The following is a 22,263-nucleotide window of genomic DNA, read 5'->3' on the forward strand; positions in this document are numbered from 1 at the left end:
AGGAAGAAGTCCAAACTTCACTGAAAGCACTGTTGAAAAACAAGGCCCTAGGAATTGATAGAATACCAAGTGAACTGTTTCAATAAACAAATACAGTACTGGAGGTACTCAGTTGTCTTTGCCAAGAAATTTAGAAGATAGCTATCTGGTCAGTTGACTGAAAGAGATCTGTATTTGTGCCCATTCCAAAGAAAAGGGTCCAATAGAAAACAGAAATTACTGTATAATATCATTAATATCACACACAAGTAAAATTTTGCTGAAGATAAAGTAAAACACTCATCAATAAAAAGGACTGAACTGCTCATAAAGGTGGTAACCTGGATGACATTAAAAAGCGCTAGATAAAACTAACCTGTAGTAACAGAAAGCAGATTAGTGGTTTCAGAGAGGTGGAGGTGTGTATGCATGTGTTTGTGTACGTGGCAGGGTAGAAGGTTAGGGGTAGAAGCGGGGAGAATTGACTATAAAGGGGAACAATTTGAAGGAACTTGTGTTTTGTTATTGTTTTACTTTTCCCCAGGTTTGTTGAAATATATTTCACATACAGTAAATTTTTTGGTATGCAAATCTAGTAATCAATTCCTGTGGATTTCACCTCAATTAACTCTCAAATTGACTTTTTTAAAATCCCTAAACCCTGTTTTCAGATCTTCCACATTTCCAGGTATTCTTATTACTTATTTATCTTACTCCTTTAAAATTTATCTTCCCAACTTTCTGAAACACAGAGCTGATCATTTTATTCTCCTATTTAAAATCTCCCAAGTACTTAGCTCGCAGTCCTTGTTCGGTCCTGTCCAGACATATGTTGTTAGCTGCCATTGAGTTGGCGCCTGATACATGGTGATCCCATGTATGACAGAAGGAGAGTGCCATCCCTGTGATCAGTTGTGAATGAGACTGTTGTGATCAGAGGATTTTCATTGGCTGATTTCCAGAAGTAGATTCTTCTTCCAAGCCTTTCTTCTTAGTCTGTCTTAGTGTGGAAGCTTTGATGAAACCTGTTCAGTATCACAACAACACACAGGCCTCCATTACCAGACAGGTGGTGGCTGTACATTAGGTACATTGTTGGGAATTGAACCCAAGTCTCCTGTACAGAATTACCAGTGCCCCCCATTGGAATTCTCAGAGCACCCTGTATGCCTCTCTCTCATTTCTGTGCTTTTGCATATCCTGCCTTCTTTTCTTGGCTGATCCCATTCCCCACTTTCCTATCCTTTTCTTATTGCTTAGCTGTTTGCATCTTGTTCTTAAGACTCCATTCAGGCCTCCCTTGAGCTGGGAGACATGCCCTAATGTAGTGTCTCCCCAGGCTGGACTTTGTTCCTTTTTTACTTTCTCCTGTGTTCTCATGGTATTTACTGTTCTTATCCGTGACAGTTAGTTCCCTGTATTGTAGTAATTCAGAAACTATTCAGTAATGCATTAGGGAATAATCTAACAAGTTTCAGGTCTTAAAATCTATTTGAATATTTAGACTAATGTGTCATGTTATAGTAACCGTCTATCTACTGTGTTCTTCTAGGTAAAGATGCTGGAAGCAGATTTGGTTTCAAAGATGCTACGGGCTGTTCTGCAGTCTCATAAGAATGGAATAGCATTACCCCGGCTCCAAGGAGAGTACAAATCTTTGACTGGAGACTGGATCCCATTCAAGCAGCTAGGTTACCCCACACTAGAAACCTACCTGAGAAGTGTGCCAACAGTTGTCAGGATAGAGCCTAGTAGATCTGGAGAGGTAAGAAGGCTATTTTGTCTATCAGAAGGCTCAAATCCATTCTTTAGGGCCTGCCCAGCACTTCTAATGTCATAACTAAAATACAGTCAGTTGGAAAAGCACTAGCTAAATGGTTTGAAATCAGCAGTGATAGAACAGTATTTATAAAATAGACTAGAGCCAATGAATGATGTCTTTAGTTTTATCCCTCAGATTCTTTTCATTGTAAAAATAAGATTTTCATCACATTAAATTTTAAAAATTGAAGTTAAAATGTATCCATTCACCATTCAAATAAACTGTCTGTACTGGATCTTTATCCCACTTGTTTAAAATTTCCACTGAAAGCTTTGTTCTTGTCTGCAGCTGATGTGACAAGACAGCTTTGCCACCCACTGAGCAGAAAGTTTGCTCAACTTTACTTTTTCAATCAGAGCTAGGTAAGGTGAACCAACTGAGATGTCTATGTTGTTGGCTAGTGTTTCTGCTTGCTGAAAATGAAGATGACTTGAAAATACCAATGAAGATCAAAGACTTCAACAGGAATTGCACTTCAATGTAAAGAAAACAAAAATCCTTAGAACTGGACCAATTAATGCTGTTAAGTACTATATGAGTCAGTTCTAACTCATAGTGACCCTGTATAGAATTTCCAAGGAGGGGCTGATGAGTTTGAACTGTCAATCTTGTAGTTAGCAGCCCAGTGTTTATCCTACAGTACTACCCCAGAACTGGAAGGATTGAAGTCATCAAAGACTTCATTTGCTTGGATCCACAATCAATGCTTATGGAAGCAGTAGTCAAGAAATCAAATGACATGTTGCAATAGGCAAATCTTAAGCAAAAGAGCTCTATAAAGTGTTTAAGAGCAAGGACATCAGTCTATTGATTAAGGTGCACCTTACCCAACCCATGGTATTTTTAATTGCCTCATATGCATGTGAAAATTTGACATTGAATAAAGGAAGACTGTAGAAGAATTGATGCCTTTGAGTTATGATGTTGGAGGAGGATATTAAAAGTATCATGGACTGCCAAAAGAATAAAAAAGTCTGTGTTGGAAGAAGTACAGCCAAAATGCTCTTTGGAAGTGAGGGTGCCAAGACTTTGCCTCGCATACTCTGGACATGTTATCTGGAGGGACCAGTCCCTGGAGAAGCATGTGATGCTTAGAAAAGTCAAGGGTCAGTGAAGAAGAGGAAGAACCTCAACAGAATAGATTGACGCAGTTTCAGCAGCAACTGTGAGGATGGCACAGGCTCTGACAGGCTTTTGTTTTGTTGTAAATGAGATTGCTATGAGTTGGAACTGACAGGACAGCACCTAACAACAACACATGGCTGATAGCATTTACAAAAGTGTTTTGAACTTGATGGAGTTTATGTTGAGAAATAAAGCTTCTATTTTTTCTTTTTATCTTTTCATTCCATTTTTCCACAAACTCTTTGAAGTCCCTGTATCTTATTCAACAAGTTTAGATGCTTTAGTTTTTCAGAAAGATAATATTTTATATATAACAATAGGCAGTTTGTTGGTAGCGGGTAGATATTTCATATACTCTGTAAGCCAGTAGTTTCACTTCTTGGTATTAATGTACAGTATGATAGAATATAGACAAACCACCACCCAAACTAAAAACATCTACCCCAAGTAACAGCATTTTTTTCTGGGTACATGTCTGAGTATATAGGTCCATAGAATGGGTCTAAAGTCTTTCTCACATGAACTGGTGATAGTGCTGCCTCTGTTGTGGGAAGGGAGGGCAGGGCAGGAGAAAGAAATCAGGATCAAGGGAGCTGTCAAAGGGGAAGTTAGCTTTATCTCTAATGATTTTTTATTGAGAAGAAGGAGTAAGTTGGCATAATTAACTAAGTATTATGGTAGTCATAAAACTGCTTCCATGATAGAGAATCCCCTTGACCAACTCTCGTGGGTGTTAGCCCTCCTTTCTTTCTCCTTGACACCCTACCATACAAGCACTGTAACATGCAGTAAGGTTTTGTATTTCATTTCTTTGCCTCTCTGATTTCTTCATCAGTTTTTGATGAGAAAGTGTTTTTTGTTTGTTTTTTTACCCCTAATAGTTGGGATGCATGAATGTCAAATATCTGCATGAGTTAAGTTAATAATGGATCAGAGAGTGACCTGAAAAGGCTGTTTAACTTTCCTAAGCTTCTGCTTTCCCATGTGTAAAATGGGATTCAAACATATCTCACAGATTATATGACGTAATATATGCAGAATCACACTTAGTATTCCATGAATTTTCACGCCTGAAATGAAAACCTGGTTTCTTCTCTTTCGTTTGTTAATCCCATAGTACGTAGTCCACTGTAGATGTTTAATAAGTACTTTTTAAAGGAATGAATGAAAATTTTAATTTGGGGAAAAAAGATTATTAAATGTATTAGACTATGCTTGATTGGACTCTTGTAGAAAATACAAGTTGGCTGTAATATTATCAAGGAGAGAAAGACAAGATTTGTGTACAGCTTGATCTGGGACACATAGCCTCACTGAGATCCATGTTTAAAAATTGACCTCTGGGCCGCAGTTAACCTAGAAATGTTTCTCCCCTTGCCCCACCTGTCATGAACAGATTATCTGCTATGCTGTGGCATGCACAGAAACTGCACGGATTGCTCAGCTTGTGGCCCGTCAGAGGAGTTCTAAAAGGAAAGCAGGACGGCAAGTTAACTGCCAAATGAGAGTGAAGAAAACAATGCCCTTTTTTCTAGAAGGTAAGGAAGAGCTTCTTTCCTACTCACATCTTTAAGATTAGCTACGAATACCTTGGTATAACGAATTATGGAAATGTTGTTTGTGTTTATGATAAACATCTTATCTCTTAAAGCATTAAGTGAATGTGATGAACACGATTTACCTAGCGAAGTAATTACTCAGTGTGAAATAACTTGAAGCTTTTGATAACATGTACTTTATGCTCTGGTAGCCTAGTGGTTACGTATCGGGCTGTGAACCGCAAAATCAGCAGTTTGAAACTACCAGCTGCTCCGTGGGAGAAAGATGAGGCTTTCTGCTTCTGTAAAGATTTACAGCCTCGGAAACCCTGTTCAGGGTCGCTATGGGTCGGGACCGGCAGCACTTAACAACAACAATAACTTTATGATAAAGTGTACTTTTATTGTTTTATGCTGTTTTGGGGGAAGGCCTCATCTAGAATGTTGGACTGACCAAGAATTTAAGATTCACGTCTTCTTTAGCAACAGTGGGCTCAAACTTAGCAAGTGAGGATGGTGCAGACCAGGCAGTGCTTCATTCTAGGGTCACTGTGAGGTGGAGTTGACTTGACAGCATTGAACATCAATAGCAAAAAATGTCTTTTAATACAAAACCTCTCTTTTCAGAAAATAATACAGTATACATGAGCATTATAGCCAACTCAGCCTGTGTTTCCTGAGCACTTAAATTCTTAAAAATATGTTGTTGTTGTTGAGTGCTGTTGAGTCAATTCCTACCCATGTTGTTGTTGTTGTTGTTAAGTGCCATCGAGTCGGGTCCGACCCATAGCGACCCTGTACAGGGTTTCCGAGGGTGTAAATCTTTACGGGAGTAGAAAGCCTCATCTTTCTCCCGCGGAGCGGCTGGTAGTTTCGAACCGCTGACCTTAAGGTTCGCAGCCCGATTCGTAACCACTACGCTACCAGAGCTCCTTAATTCCTACCCATAGCGACCCTGTATAGGGTTTCCAAGAAACAGCTGGTGAGCTTGAACCGCTGACCTTGCAATTCAAGGCTTTTCAGTCTGGTGCATTAACCCACAGTGCCACACCAGAACTCCCTTCTTAAAAATATAGCTCAATGATAATACAAAACAGTAGGAGACTGAATGCCACAGTGAGCATTTTAGTCAAGGACTGATCACTGTGAATGACAATGGCAGTGAAAAGCTTCCTGCCAAACAGGAGACTTGAGCCTAGATGTCAAACAGTGGGTAGAATCTGAATTGATGAAGACGACATGGGAGGGCTGGGTGTGACTGAGTGTGATGACTTGGGAAGGACCTGGGTGGCAGCCATTGAATTGGTAAATTGATGAATAGAAGGAAAGTAACTCATTAGTCTGGCAGATGAGGACACATTCTGAAGCCAGTCGTCTTTTCCCTTAGTGACCAAGCCTCCAGTGGTAGTCCTCCTCACTATTTTACTAACAGTTCTGAGACTAGAGACCCATTTAAAACGTCTCATCAGGGAAGGCACATGATAAAACCAGGATTTGAGGACGCTAACTGATTCTATTGTGTATGTCTGACTTCATAGGGAAACCGAAAGCAACCCTCAGACAACCAGGATTTTCTTCAGATTTTTCTATCAGCAGGAAGCCTACTCCAGCACTGTTAAGAGATAAAGGAAATCCATTTGGAGTTAAGTCTGGTGCTGCAATACCACCTTACATATTTTACACAGCTCATGGAAATGAAGTATTCAAAAATGTTCCAGTGCAGAGACATGTAACCTTGCCTGCCAACTACAGGTATTTGCGCTTTGGCTAAAAGGAGAAGTTTGGTGCACCTAGGATAATAAATGTTAAAAATGTATGTTCTGAGTAAGAAAGATGCTTTCCATTGTCCCTAATATAAACTTGCATGAAGTAGAGAAATGTATCATTTCTAGTAAGCTGACTTTTTCTTGGCTGTGTGAACTTCATTCTCTGAGTATATCTCCCATCCATTTTTTCTGTGCATCACCGATGATCACTCCTTTAAAATTCATTTTAAAATTAAAATCTCACAAGTTGTTCTAAGATTATATTTTAACATAACAATTTTTTCTGAAAATCCTTTTTTTAATGAAACGTTTTATTATCCAACAAATCACACCCTTTGTTTCATCTCAGTGATTGCAATCCCCTCTGTGAAACAACAGTTATCCTTGTTCTTTCCTGTGGTTCTTGTAGCCATTCCTCCCCACTTCCCAATCCTCTGAACTTTGTCCCCAGGTAAATGCTGCCCTTTTGATCTTGAGTGGTTGACTCTGAAAATCTTTCTAAGTAAGTAACATCTGAGTTGCATACATTGTTCTCTATTAATCTATAATTACATATTAGCACCATATGTCTGTGCATCACAATACTGGATTAGCAGTAAGAAACAGCCTGAGAGTCTACATTTTGATGGTTAAATGGATTAAAGTATTTAATCTTTTTGAACTGTGGTTTCCTCGTTTATCCAATGAAAATGTTAAACTAAGGATCTAGATGTTTTATGATATTTATAAAGTAGTTCAGTAGTGGGTACACTATGACGCCTAGGCCAATCCAGCCCACATTTTGTTTTTGTAAATAAAGTTTTATTGGAGCACTTACACACTCCTTCATTTACGTATTGATTGTGGCTGCAAGAGGCCTTGTAGTGATGGCCTAGTTCTGTAGGATGATTGTGGTGGGAGTTACATTAATCTATACATGTAATAAAATTATACAGAACTATACACACACACACAGATTATTGTGTGAGGGGGGGCATCAAAAAGTTTGTGGAAGAATGAAATTAAATGATAATGAAATTTTTCTTTAAACTTTTTGACAACCCTTGTATGGAAAACTGGTTAAATCTGAATAAGCTCTGCAGTTTCCATTTCCTGGTTTTGATATTGTTCTCTGCAAGGTGTTACCTTTGGAGAAAGCTGGGTGAAAAGTACACTGGTCCTCTTATTTTTTCTGCAAATTCCTATGAATCTATAATTATTTCAAAATAAAAAGATAAAAAAATTACACCAAAAGCCTACATATATTTTATTTTTAAGGGTTTATAGGCCCTTATACTTAGCTGCTTTCAGCTGTTAAACTACTTTCATGTGGACTGTGCTACAGACTATTAATTATAGACTAAGATGTTATAAAATATGGTTATCAAATATTTTGTATTTTGGTTTGAGTGAAATTTTACAGAGCCAACTGATTTTCCATTGAATGTTTCTTACACATTTGTTTCCTGACATTGACTGGAACCCCATGATGTAACAGTACTCTTCCCACTTCCTCTCCATGTCTGTCATTCCTCTTCCCTTCCTGTCTGCTGAGCTGTATTCATTGCTGCACAAAAGCTGCACTGTTGATATGGTATGGTTGATTGATCTAAGGAGTGCATACCTCCCTGGTGGTATTCACTTTATACCTATTATTTGGCTGAAAATTGAATCAAAAAGATGATTTCAATTCCAGGCCATAGTCTCAGAGGTTCCACTAGTCTCTATCAGACCATAAGTCTGCTCATTTTTATTATTATGAGTTCCATGTGTTTCTCCCACTCTACCCAGAAGCTCCTATTAATGGTCTCTTTCAGAGTAGTTGGCAGTGGTAGCCAGGTACCATCCAGTTCTTCTAGTTTAGATGTGTGGAGGCTAAGGCTGAAGTGGTCCATTAGTCCTTTGTAGTAATTGTTGCTATGTGTGCTGATTTTCTTCACTCTTTGCTTAGACAGGTTGTTGTTGTGTTATGTGCTGTTGAGTTGGTTTGGACTCATAGCGAGCCTGTGGGATTACCGAGGAGTAGCTGGTGATTTGAACCACCAACCTTGTGGTTCAAACCAACTTTGTAGTTTATCCTACAGTACCACATCAGAAAAGACCAATAATTGCACCTTAGATGACTGCTCACGAGCTTTTTTCTTTTTTTTAAAGCTTTTATTGTGAAATGAGTGATAGTTTACATGGCAGAACATTGGTTTTGTACTTAACCAATAGTATTTTGTTTCACTGCAATGATTACAGTCCCCTCCATGCATCAGTGGTTAACAGTATTTACCTCTATTCCCACTCATTTTGTTTTGTTTTGGTGTATAAAAAACACACAGGAATGTATAGTTGTTTAAACAACCAGAGGGCACGTTTTGCAAGCCATCCTCCTGGCCACCAGCACATAGCCTTTGTCTTTCCTCCGATACTCTATCTCTCCATGCCATCTTTGGTGTCACTGCTTCTCTGGTTAGGATCCCACATTCCGCTTATGCTCTTCCCTCGTGATTGTCCTAGGGTCCCCTATTACTGGAATGTAAGATTAACTCCTCCCCTCTTTTTGTTACACAACTTCTACATTTATAGTTGTGACAATCACAGTTAGTCATGATAACAATTACTGTTGAATTAGAAGAATCCTATCCCCATCTCCTTTCACTATACCCATCTAGACAAATGAAAACTATTCAGTGAAATTCTACCTCTCCCCCCCCCCCACTCTAAAACTAAACTCCTTCTTGAAAACTTGTAAGCCAGCCACTTCATGCCTTCATAACCCCCACCATTTTTGGTAGCCAGTGTCTCAGTTGCCCATTCCTATCCACCTTGTGTACTGAGGGGATAGTCATGATCTTTGAAGACTCTTACCCTCTCAGTTGGTATTTTGAGCTATTACATCCATAAGTTTGGGTCAGGTTCATCAAATTACAGCAATTTACACTTACTTCTTGTATCAAATTTCTTTATCTTCCTCTGGTCAGGTTCTAATCATCAAGCCATCCAAGCTAGGTCAAATGGGTACTATCTTCAAATTTGGGCATTCTTGGCCGCCTCCCCCCCACTTCATATCAACTGGATGCTTCACCCTCAGCTCTAGCCCCCAGTGGCTAGCTCAGTGTTCATGGGCTCAGGAATTCCAAGGTCTCCCTAAACTTCGGACCAACCAGCCCTACCTCTTTTCTCTCTCATCTCAAGGTCAACAGGAGTCTGTGGAATATGGTTGAACTCAGCCCATGTCTTCATTACTGTTTTTCCCCTACTTCCATTCACAAATAGACTAACATGGTCACCAGGGAGCTTACAAACCTGCTCATGTGTTCTCTTTAACTTTCAATCTTGGAAGGGAGTTTGTCCTGAAAGGACTTGATAGCTTACCTTGATGGCTCCCAGGCTAACAGCTTGCTTGTTATTGTAGTAGTCAGTCTGCTGGGTTTTTTGTTTTTGTTTTGTTTCTCTGCTGGTCTTTCTTTCAAGAAGTATCTTCTGTTGCTCTAGCAGTTTAAGGTTGGTCTGCATGTCCTTTGAAGTGGGAATGTCCCTCCTCAGAAGGTTCTGGATGTGAGGCTCAGGATTCCACATAAGGCCCTATACTCTGCAAAGGCTTCACAAGAAGCCTATTTGAAAGGGCAAGTTCTAGAATACCTTTTAGGTATTCTAATCAGTTATAGGCTAAAGACGGGCTTACAAGCTTTCCGTAATCATATTTCTTGATATTCCTTTCTATCCCACTCAAGTGTCTGTTTTACAAGAATCAGCAAGGGAAACCAATATCCATGATATAGTCAAGTACCTTAACATTATTTCCCCTCTTTTACCCATTCAGATTATGCCTTGATCCCTATATCATAGAATCCTGTGGTTCCAAGGTTGAGTATATATCACTATTTACCTCTGTCCCATTTACTCTATCCACCACTCATCTGTCAGTTTGTCCTACTGTGGTGGCTTGTGAGTTGCTGTGATTCTGGAAGCAATGCCATGGGTATTTTAAATACCAGCAGGGTCACCCATGGTGGACAGGTTTCAGATGTGCTTCCAAACGAAGACAGACTGGGAAGAAGGAGTGACGAACTACTTACTAATGTTTAGTCACTGAAAACATTATGAATAGCAGAGAATCACTGTCAGATATAGTACTGGAAAATGAGCCCCTCACACTCAAAATGCATCTGGGGAAGAGCTGCCTCCTCAACGTAGAGTTGACCGTGATGACGCAAATGGACTAAAGCCTGTGGGATCTTCATTTGCTGATGGGCACAGCTCAAAATGAAGAGAAACAGCTGTAAACATCCATTAATAATTGAAACATGGAATGTACAAAGTATGAATCTAGAAAATTTGGAAATTGATATCTTTGATATCCCATGCAAGTAAAGTTTTACTAAAGGCAATACAGAAATGGCTGCAAGCATACATTGACAGAGAACTTCCTTCCAGAGGTTCAAGCTGGATTCAGAAGAGGTTGTGGAATGAGAGATATCATTGCTGATGTCCAATGGATCTTGGCTGAAAGCAGAGAATATCAGAAAGATGTTTAACTGTGCTTTATTGACTATGCAAAGGCTTTCAGTTGTGTGGATTATAACAAGCTATGGACAACATTGCAAAGTATGATTATTACGGAACACTTAATTGTGCTCACAAGGAATGTGTATATGGACCAAGAGGCAGTTGTTTGAACAAAATATAGGAACACTGAATGAAAATGGTTTAAAATTAAGAAAGACATGTGACAGGGTTGTATTCTTTCACCATTCTTATCCAACATGAATGCTGAGCAAATAATCTGAGAAGTTAGGTTATACGAAGAAAAACATGGCATCAGGATTGGAGGAACACTCAGTAACAACCTGCAATATGCAGATGATACAACCTTGCTTGCTGAAAGTGAAGAGGACTTAAAATACTTACTGATGAAGATCAAAGATCACAGCTTTTGGTATGGATTACATCTCAATGTAAAGAAAACAAAAATCGTCACTAGTGGACCATTAAACAACACTCTAATCAATGGAGAAAAGATTGAAGTTGTCAAGGACTTCATTCTTCTTGGATCAACTATCAACACTCATGGAAGCAGCAGTCAAGAAATCAAGCGACGTATTTCATAGGCAATAGGCAGATCTGTGTAGGCGAAAGTGCTGCAAAAGACCATTTTAAAGTGTTGAAGAGCAAAGATGTCAGCTTGAGGACTAAGTACGGTGCACCTGACCCAAACCATGGTATTGTCAATAACCTCATATGCATGCGAAAGCTGGACAGTGAATAAGGAAGACCGTAGAAGAATTGATGCTTTTGAGTTATGGTGTTGGAGGTGAATATTGAAAGTGCCATGGGCTGCCAAAAGAATAAAAAGATCTGTGTTGGAAGAAGTGCAGCAAGAGTGTTCCTTGGAGGCCAGGATGGCCAAACTTCGTCTCTCATACTTCAGACATATTGTCTGGAGGGACCAGTTGCTGAAGAAGGATATCACATTTGGTAGGGTAGCGGGTCAGAGAAAAAGAAAAAGACCCTCAGCAAGGTGGATTGGCAAAATAGCAGCATTAGTGGATTCAAGCATGGCAACAATTGTGAGCTTGGCCCAGGACTGGGCAGTGTTTCATTCTGTTGTACATTAGGGTCGCTATGAATCAGTACTGACTCGATGGCTCCTAATAACAACAACAACAACAACAGCATTTAGCCCATGCAAACCTACCTATGTGTTCCCCTGTCTTGTGTATTGCCCTCCCCTTCCTTGTATATTGCCCTCCCACTCACACAAGTTGTGATATAACTGTCCCCAACCTTTAAATTACTGTCCCTTCCCTCCCACCCATGGTAACCAACATACAATTTTTTTCTTTTAGTATGGAATTTTCTTTTAGTATCTTTTCTTAAGCTTTTACAATAATGGTCTTATGCAATATTTGTCCTTTTGTGAACAGTCAGACATCTTAACATTATTTCCTCCCCTTTACACCTTTAGCCTATGTCTTGATCCCTATATCATAGAGGCTTGTGATTCCAAGGCTGTGCAAACATCACCGTCTTCCTCTATTCCATTTAGCCCATGCATGCCTCCAGAGTCTTTCCTATCTTCCCCACTCTCTCTACCCTCCTCCCCCTCCTATTTATTACACTCCCTGTCCCCTGAGTCTATCCCCTGACCTGTGAGTTACTGTCCCCTCCCCACCCACTCCTGGTAATCCTCTAATAATTATTCTTTTAGTGTGGAAATCTTAAGTTTTTACAATGGATTTATGTAGTATCTATTCTTTTGTGCCTAATTTCACTCAGCTTTATGTCTTCAAGGCTCATCCATTATTTGCAGTGTTTTGCAGCTTCATCGTTATTCTTCAAGGTAGCATAGTATTCCATTGTGTGTATGTACCAGGGTTTGTTTATCCATTCTTCTGTTGATGGGCATTTGGGTAATCTCCAGTTTTTTGCTATTGTGAATAATGCTGTGATGAAAATTGATGTGCATATATCTACTCACGCTCTGAGTCATATTTCTTGTGGAAAGTAGAAGAATTGCTGGATTCTAAGGCATTTCTGTTTCCAACTTTCTGAGGAAGCACCGTACCATTCTACAGTGGTTGAACCAATTTGTATTCCCACCAGCAATGCTGGAGGGTCCCAGTCTCTCCACACCCTCGCCAGCATTTGTTGTCTTCTGCTTTTTTGAACTTCGATATTACTGCTAGTGTGAGATGATATCTCATTGTTGTTTTGATTTGCATCTCTCTAGTGGCTAATGATCTTGAACATTTTTTTGTATGTTTGTTTGCTGCCTTCCTTGGTGAAGTGTCTATTCATGTCTTATACCCATTTTCTAATTGGCTTATTTGTCTTTTTCTTATAGATGTTTTGTAGTTTCCTATAGCTCACAAGCTTTTAAGACCCCAGTTGTTACTCACCAGAGTAAACTGTAGAACATTGTCTTAGTGGACTATGTTAGACCAGTTGACCTGTATATCCTGTGAGACTATGGCCCTGAGCCCCCAGGCTCAATAACTCCCTCCTTCAAAGTGTTTGCTTGGGTATAAGAAGTCTTCATAGCTTTGCTTCCTGTATGCTATACTGTATTCATGGATATACTTGCAGGTCATATAAATCCATAGATAGAAATAGCCTCTGTCAAACCTCTGTCTGTGTGCACTGTCATTCACCTTCCTACACCTGTTCAGCATGCACGCTGTGTAGCTGTCCATTGGTTATTGGTTTTACTGGTTATGACACGGCTGCGTATGTGATAGTATTTACTTATGTTGCCTTTAACTCATGTGCTCCTTCCAGTCTCTTCTTTGTCATCATTTTCAAGTCTTTTTTTGAAAGAACATAATACAGAAAGAGAGCAATCTTTTAAAGAAATCTAGTACCACTTCGTGGCACATTATGGGCAGCCTTGTGAGTTTAAAAAAAAAGAAAAAGTACTCTTATCAAAATACCGTAATCACAAAAGTTTGTTATTTTAAAATCTATTTATGAAAGATGGAATGTCTTAAAAAGCAGTTAAAGTTGTTGTGACAGGTACCTTTTGAAAACCTTTTGAAAAGCTGACTAAATCTGTAAATGCTTTTCCTAGGAAAAACCCATCGATATACATATATGCTGACATCTTTGTGCAACAATTCAGGAGATTGGAGAAACCGAAAATCCATTCTTAAGAACTCTAGTTAAGAACTCATGCCCGCCACTTAATGAACTAGAAAAGCTTTAGAAAATATAACATAGCTGATATTCCTTACTTTAAATTAAATTTACCATGTGTCTTCTCCAATAAAATAGAAAGAAAAGTCAGAAGTGTGGATATATGATTGATTTGTGGTTCCTCTGAAATATATGAGGAAAGGAAACTTTTATCTCTAAAATAATGCAGTTTTTGATTATTGTATTTTGTTAAAGTGACAAGATTACTGAGTAAGGTATTTAGTATATTTATGCTTAAAGTTTACATGTGTATGTGAAGGCTGCGGGTTCCCATTAGTTAAGAAAATGAAAACATTGTAAGAATGCAGACTTCAGATAGCAATAAATGACTATCAGTGATTAACCAACAGGTGCATGATTTGAAAGCAATCTTCTAAGTGTTAAGCTAAAATAAATGACTAAATTCTTTGTTGACATCCAAGTCCTTGAATGTTTTTAACTTAATTTACTATTTGTAGAATACATTCTAAAAACTACATACATATATTGCTTTGTTCTGATTACAAAAGTTTTATGTAGATGGTACAGAAAATTTGTAAAGTACAAGAAGGTAAAAAGACAAAAATTATAATCATTTGTAATCCAGGTATCATAAACACTTTTTCTATTTTTTCAAGTTTATGTGTATACAAGAAGGCTTCCAAAAGTTCTGTAAAAAATGGAATAAAAGGCTAATGGAATTTTCTTAGAATGTTTTGTAGCCCCCGTATATAAATGTATTAAAATACAAATTTAATCATGTAATACATTAGTGCTTTATAGCTTGCAAACATTTTTCGTATTATTAAAAGCACTTCTATATTATCATTTTTAATGTCAGAGTAGACTATTGTTCAGTCTCCTGTTGTTGAATATAAATTATTTCCAGTATTATAAATAATTCTGCAGTACGCATACTTACAGGAAAATCCTTGGACATATTCTTGACTAGTCCCTTAGAATAGATTGGTAGAAATAGAATTTCTGAGTAAAAGTTATGCTGGGGGCAGGCTTACGGGGGGTATACCCTTTGATTGTTTGAACAGTTATATATTCCTGAGTGCTTCGGTGTACATCCAAGAAAAAGGGGAATGGAAGCAAATGCTGTTGAATGATGATGCATGGAGGGGGATTGTAATCATTACAATAAAAGGAAATACGATAGGATGAATGCAAAGCTAATGTTCTCCCATGTAAACTTACCACTCAATTCACAATAAAAACTTTTAAAAAGAAAAGTATATATATTAAGGCTGTGCTTAACTAATTTATGTTCCAAGCAGGTTACACCAATTCATATTTTTCTAGAAGTGAAGGGGAGTGATTGTTTCTTATATCCCTACCATCACTGTTGTTATTAAGTACCGTGGAGTCAGTTCCGGCTCATCAGGGTTTCCAAGGCTATAAATGATATACGGGAGCAGAAAGCCAACATTGGGCTTCTCTTTTTAAGTTGCTACCCTGAAAAGTGACAATATGTACCTGAGCTGCTTTCACTTTCATTTCTTTGATTTTGATTCTTAAGGAAGTGGTACATTTCATCATGTACTTATTAGACCTTTATAGATAGCGTATGAATTATATGTCTTTGTCCTTTGCAGTTTGTCTGTTGACTGTTTCTTCCTAATTTGTAAAAATGGGTTTATAAATTAAGGACATACTAGCCCTTTTTCTGTAATACGTTGACAGTGTTTTTGCAGTTTGTTGAGTTATTTTTGGAACATTGGATATGTAAATACCATAAAATTTTATACCAATACCAGTATATCTGTCAACCAACCTCTCTTTTCATTGCTTCTGCCTTTGTATATTTTGCTTAGAAAAGCATTTCCATCCAAATATTATATAATGTCTTCTGTTCTTCTTTAGGATTTTTGTAGTTTTTGTTTGTTTGTTGTTTTAAATCTTGAATTCATCCAGAATTTATTTTGTTACACCCTCGGAAACCCTGTACAGGGTCGCTATGGGTCGGAACCGACTCGACGGCACTTAACAACAACAACAAAATAGTGCGAGTAGGATTTTTTTCTTTTTCCCCCCTTTGTTAGCCAGATGTCCTTCAATTAGTTACTACGTACTTTTCCTGCTGCCTTAAAATTCTATCTTTACCAATCCTAAATTCTTATAAACATATCATTCCATTTAAGGATTCCAGTTGACATCTTTGATTATCTGTTTGTTCTTTTGTAGTGCCAAACTATTCATATTATTGTAGTCTAATACTAATAACTCTCGCTATTCGCCACTTCATCCTCATACATCCTCTAATTTGGTTTGTTACTTCTGTTGCATGCTTTTATTACACCCATTGCCCCATCATAGCACTTAGACATTGTTCTTATGTTTAGATTTGTATTACTGTGTAACAGATTACCACAAATTTAGCAGTTTAAAACATCCCACATTTATTTTGTCATTGTTTCTGTGTGTTAGGAATCCAGTTGGGTCTTCTGCTTCCAGGTCTTTTAAGAGACTGTGGTTACGGTGTTAGCCATGGCTAGGGTCTTAGTCTGAATGTTCAACTGAAGAAGGGTCTGCTTCCAAGCTCATGAGCATGCTTGTTGGCACAATTAAGTTCCATTTGGGTTGTTCGTTAGCTTCTAGCTGACTACTGACCACAGCTACCTTTAGCTCCTTGATACATAGGCTTTCTCAATACTTCAGTTTGTTTCATCAAAGTTATCAAGGGAGACATTATTGTAGCAAGGTGAAATGAGAATCTTTTGTAATCTCACGAATTGTAATCCCCTCAACCTTGAAATATTGTATTGATAAGAAACAAATTACTCAAGGAATTACACAAGTCCTTGGATCCCAGGAGGCAAGAATCACTGGGGACTATCTTAGTAGTGGCTTATCATTCAGTTTTTCCAACTTTACTAGATAGTCTGTGAGAATGGGCCATGTCACTCTTACTTATTATGATTGATTGTTACTGTGTGGCATACTGCTTGACATATAACCAAAACCAAAACAAAGCCTACTGCCATTGGGTCAATTCCAACTCATAGCAACTCTTTATAGGGTTTCCAAGGCTGTAAATCTTGGAAGATTTGTAAGAAAGCCTCATCTTTCTCCCTTGGAGTGGCTGGTTGTCTACATAAATATTTGTGAGATAAGAATGTGTCTCTAATAAATGTTAGATGTTTAGATTTGTTTTTCAGACCAGTCTAAGTCTTTGTCTTTTAAGAGTTGAGTTTAAATCTTTATATATATATATTGTTATAAAATTAGCTGGATCTCTGTCATCTCATTTTACTATGTTTGGTTTTCATCCATCTCTGCAGTTTCCCTTGAGTATCTATCTGTCTTTTGCTATGTGAGCTGTTTCCTTTGCTTTCCATTCAAAATGCTACCAGTTCTTGAGCCGTAGCAGCCTCTTCCATGGTCTCTGTGTATCTTCACTTTTTGCTCCTATCCCTCTGCCTTCCACTAGAGCCCTCGATGCTGACTCAAAGCAGGGAAGGTTCCAGTTTACATTTTTAGGGCTGATGCAGGGAAAAGGAATGCTGTCTCTCTTCCAGTTCTGTAAAGGTAGGAGTTGGGTATGTTTTTGGTGTCTTCTATTATTACTCAAATGCATTTATAAACACATATAATGCTCTTACTGCATAGCATCATACATGAAATAAACTTTATTGGTAGCATATAATTGAATCATTTCTTATAGGATTAAGATATTGTAAGGAAATGTGCGTCACTTCAAAGAAACTTTGCAGTTCAAATGACTTTGCAGTCTGATGCATTAGCCCATAGTGCCACATAAATTGTAAATTGAGTGTATGTAATCTTTCTACTGGTTTACTCATTTATCTAACTATTTTAAATATTGTAACTTTATAATGCATTATACAGTATCTGGATTCAAGTCCTTTTTCTCTTTTTTAATTATCTTTCAAAGTATTCTGTATTTTCGGTTGTTTATTTTTTGTATGGTTTTCTTAATCTTGTTTTGCTAGTTCCTTAAATGTGTTTAATTGTAAGTCTGATGTCCCCCTTCTGAAAGAGGCTGTAACTTTGAAGACCTAGTGTATGTTTGACTTTTAACTGAAGTGCATATGAACATTCACTAGGTGAATATGAAATGGGAAAGATGATGCCAGGTTTCACTTTTACTGAGTTTGAAATATTTTAATGAGTTGTTTGCTGTTCAAAGCTATACTTCACATTCAAAGCACAGTATTTAAAACTTGATACAGACTTTGTTATTTCGATTTTTATTTTGCTTATTTTTTGCACCTTAGGTTTACTCCAAAGGCATCTCTTCCACCAGCTTTTCAGATGCATCTGTCAAGAACTTGTCCTCAGGGAATGAGTGGTATGTTTTTTCAACATTATCTTCATATACATTCTGGCATCAGGGGCCTCCGACCCCCAAGGAGAAGATGGGACAGAGACCTTTGCCATTTGTTCTCACCTTCTCTTACTGTTTCTTACTCTGAATATATCTTTCCTTCCTCTTTCCTAATTTTTCCATCATAAATTCAAGTGATCTAAAGAGATAATCATACCTCCAAGGATAACGTTCTTGCCTTGACATGAGGCTTTCTCACTACAGTCCTCTGTTTTACTTCTATAAATCACCTGCACAGACACTCTGATGCTCCGTCCTACACTGGAGCTTTCATGCATTAGAGCGTGAGCCCCCAGACTTTGGAGGCTCAGGGAGGCTTCACTTAAAGGAAGCTCATGCTTCTTAATTTAAGACACATAAATATGGGGCTTAATTTCAAGAATTTGAAATCCTCCCTGGTAGCTTAGTGGATTATGACCTGGACTGCTAACCACAGGGTCAGTAGTGTGAATCTACCAATCACTCTTCAGGAGAAAGATGACGGTCGGAAACTCTCAACAGGGTTGCTTTGTGTCAGAACTGACTCAATGGTACACAACCACCACAAGTCCTAGTGTGGCACTATAGGGTAAGCAATCGACTGCTAACCACAAGGTCAGCAGCTGCTCCTTGAAAACCCTATATGACAGGGGTTGTTGTTGAGTATCATTGAGTCAATTCCGACCCATCATGACCCTTTTTAGGGTTTCTGAAGAGCAGCTGGTGAGCTTCAACCACCGACCTTGCAGTTCAAACGGCTTTGCAGTCTGGCGCATTAACCCACAGTGCCACACCATATGACAGGGGTAGGGAACCTTTTTTCTGCCAAAATTTATATCATCATCTGTGGGCCATACAGAATTATCAGATTAAAAATTAGCCTGCTAGATTTGGTCAAACATTTATCTAATTTACCCCTAATGTGGTGGCTGGAGACCTGGTGTGATATTATGGGATAATGCACTGGACTACAAAGTTGATTTGAACTGCTAGGTCGGAGATTCAAGCTCACCGGCTGTTCCTTGGAAACCTAGACAGGGGTGCTATGGGTTGGAATCGATTCAATGGCACTTAACAACAACAACAAATGTGATGGCTAGAACAGCAGTTGCCTTGGCAAAGCCAGACCAAATGACTTTGATGACCTTATGCAGCCCGATGGCCAAGTGTTCACTCCTGCTGTTTGGGGTTGTTGTGAATCAAAACCAACTCAGGACATGTAACAACGACCACCATATAAAAGTCATCATCACCTTACACTAGTTCAGTGACCACTAAGCATCTAAACACACCATAAATGAGAAACATAACTATAAATCCCAAAGGCTTGTACCAAAGAAAACAATCAGAGATGTAATATAGTCAAAGAATCTGAAGATTAGTAATAACAATCACTCGTCTCTTCCTCCCACCAGTAAATAAATCCCCTGCTCATTGTCTCACCCTGAGAAATGCTGTTTTCAGATCATGTACTTAATTAGGCTTCAGGAAATTTAATGTGATTTTGAATGATTTCAGTGTGATTCTTCTTGAGTCTAAATTCTTGTTTTGTGGCAGTCTACATCTCCAGTGTGATGTTTGCTTATATGAATTATTTTTGCATATGTACTAGCTGAAACATTTAGTCAGTAAAGTTAGGACTTTTTATGAAATTTCTTTGAAGAAGCTGATCTTTATTTCTATGAATTACTTTTACATATTCAAAACATACTTAGAGGATTAAATTCCTATAGATTTTTTCTGCAGAACCAAGCAAATCTGTTTTAGGGAGGTTGCGAATTAGCTGGCCGAGGTGATAGGCAGGGCATCCTCTCAGCTCTTCTGCAGGGTGGCAAGCTAGATTACTTCCCTGGTTTGTTTAACAAAAGGTACAGCCAGTCAGTTGAGTCTGATGGCTCTACTCAAAGAGACACATTTATAGACTTCAACTTCCTGAGTCTCTCAGAAAGGTAGAGTCTGGCCAGTTTTGAGAGACTAACCTTTCTCTTCTCCCAGTCCTTTTATATCATCATTTGGGAACACTTAAAAAATAAGCTCTGCCATTAATAGGAAATATAATATACAAGCGCAGCCATGACCCTTGTTTCGCTGAGCTAATTGTGCCGTAGCATCCAGGCATCCTGAAAGAATAGTGTAGCCTTGGGCGTCCTCATATCCCCCAAGGCCAACATCCCTAAGCCAGCCTGTATGTCACCAGCTAGTTAAAGAGTAAATAAAATAAAATAGATCCCAACAAAAATCCTGTCTGGTTAAAATATAATTATATTTTGCTTGTAGGAGGTAATATTTAATCTATTCTGACGTATATTCCTGTGAAACTTACAAGAGGCTTAGAGTAGATGTCATAGTTCTTAAAATACCAGAGCAGTCAGCTATAGCGAACACTCAGATTTCTGTATTCTCTTAGCAAGTTCACTCAGTCATTAAATAGAAAGTAAATGTGAGTAAGAGAGCTAACCAAACTTTCATAAATATTCACTTATGAATATTGTTAATAATTATCTGTGGGCTCCAAACATTTCTTTATGTTTATAAACTGGGGTTAGGCTGATTATTGTAGGTAGAACAGTTTTTGGACTATTAAGCCATTATTTTATGCTTTATGGAATATAATTTATATTTAGCATTGCATATATTCCAACATTGCCTTAAAAATTAACCTTTCTTAGCCGCATATAGAAAATGGTTAAATAAATTTCATTATTCTATTTATAGTAAGTCATCCTGAGGTTTAAAATAAACCGTAAAGCCCTTGTAAAACGAAGGAGCTTGGCTCCTCTGTTGGCGACTATTGATCCTACTAGTTACTTTGGAACTTAACCTTAGAATGAGATTTTTGGGGACTGCCTTCTAAGACCCTTGGGTCCCACAAGTCTTCAATGTAAGAGTTGAAAGGCTGGTAAAGTACTAGGTGATGGGGATAACCTAAAATATTCTGCAGTTTGGTTAATTCTATGATTTTTTTTAATTTAAAGATAATTTAAATCAGACTGTTGAAAAACCAAAAGTTGCACTTCCTGCCTCTTACCCTTATAAATTGGATGAGGTTGAAAATCGCATAAAGGAAATACTAAACAAGCATAGCAATGGCATTTGGATATCTAAGCTTCCACAGTTTTACAAAGAGTTATACAAAGAAGAACTTAATCCAGGAATTTTGCAACAGTTTGAACACTGGCCTCATATTTGCACGGTACGTTTTCCTTATTCTTACCCCTTCATCTTTCTTCCCTGATCCCCTTCCAGATTGTCCATTATTAGTCATGTCACCTGTGATCCGGGAGCAGGAAGCACTGTAGGTACTATTATCCCATTAAGCTTTACCTGGAGTCCTGGTGTGGCACTGTGGGCTAATGCGCTGGACTGCAAAGTTGGTTTGAACCACAAGGTCGGCGGTTCAGACTCACCACCTGCTCCTCAGAAACCCTCTACAGGGCCACTCTGGGTCAGAACTGACTTGACGGCATTAACAACAACAAGGTTTATCTCTTAAGATGAACAAATATTGGCTCTTGTTTATTAGGAGCATGTCAAAATTCAGGGCGCTGCGGGTTACAATTGCTTTTGTTATTTATTTTTAAAAATGATTTTAAAATGCATATAATATATATACAAGGGGACTTTTAAGAGTTCATGAAAAATGGGTTTAAAAGATAACAGTGAAAAATGCAAACTTTATGCCTCAACGTAAGGTCCTTTTCATGTGTTTGATGGCCATTTGACTGCCCTCTTTCCATTTTATGAAAGTCCTTTGTCCATTTTATGATTGGATGATTGTCTTTTGATGTTATCAGAGTTTTATTTATTTAAAGTTTTGTTATTAGATTCCAACTGGACATATAGTTTCTGAAGATATTCTCCCAGTCTTCTGATGAGAAAATGTTTCAAATTTTTATAAGGTCCCATTTGTCTATATTTTCTTTTGTTAATATATTAGGTAATCTGTTGTTAAAAGCTAGGTGTAACAGCATTGCCTATGCATATTCTTTACACAATAATTTTTTGGTTGTAGATCACACAGTTAGGTCCTTATTCATTTGGATTTTTTTTTTTTTTTTT

General features: G+C 38.1%; 1 protein-coding gene across 2 annotated transcripts in view; it reads left to right on the forward strand.

Annotated features, from left to right (window-relative positions):
• TDRD7 (tudor domain containing 7) overlaps window positions 1-22,263 on the forward strand; it is a 102,944-nt gene that overhangs the window by 11,628 nt on the left and 69,053 nt on the right. The window contains exons 2-6 of one of the 2 annotated variants that reach the window (XM_006863134.1): window positions 1,532-1,744; window positions 4,323-4,464; window positions 6,003-6,216; window positions 18,116-18,189; window positions 21,180-21,397. In XM_006863134.1, the coding sequence (XP_006863196.1) occupies window positions 1,538-1,744; window positions 4,323-4,464; window positions 6,003-6,216; window positions 18,116-18,189; window positions 21,180-21,397 (855 nt within the window). In that variant the 5' untranslated portion in view covers window positions 1,532-1,537. The remainder of the gene's footprint in view (window positions 1-1,531; window positions 1,745-4,322; window positions 4,465-6,002; window positions 6,217-18,115; window positions 18,190-21,179; window positions 21,398-22,263) is intronic. The other variant, XM_006863135.1, reaches the window with a different exon arrangement.

Source organism: Chrysochloris asiatica, unplaced genomic scaffold (genome assembly GCF_000296735.1).
Source record: "Chrysochloris asiatica unplaced genomic scaffold, ChrAsi1.0 scaffold00053, whole genome shotgun sequence".
Lineage (NCBI taxonomy): Eukaryota > Metazoa > Chordata > Mammalia > Afrosoricida > Chrysochloridae > Chrysochloris > Chrysochloris asiatica.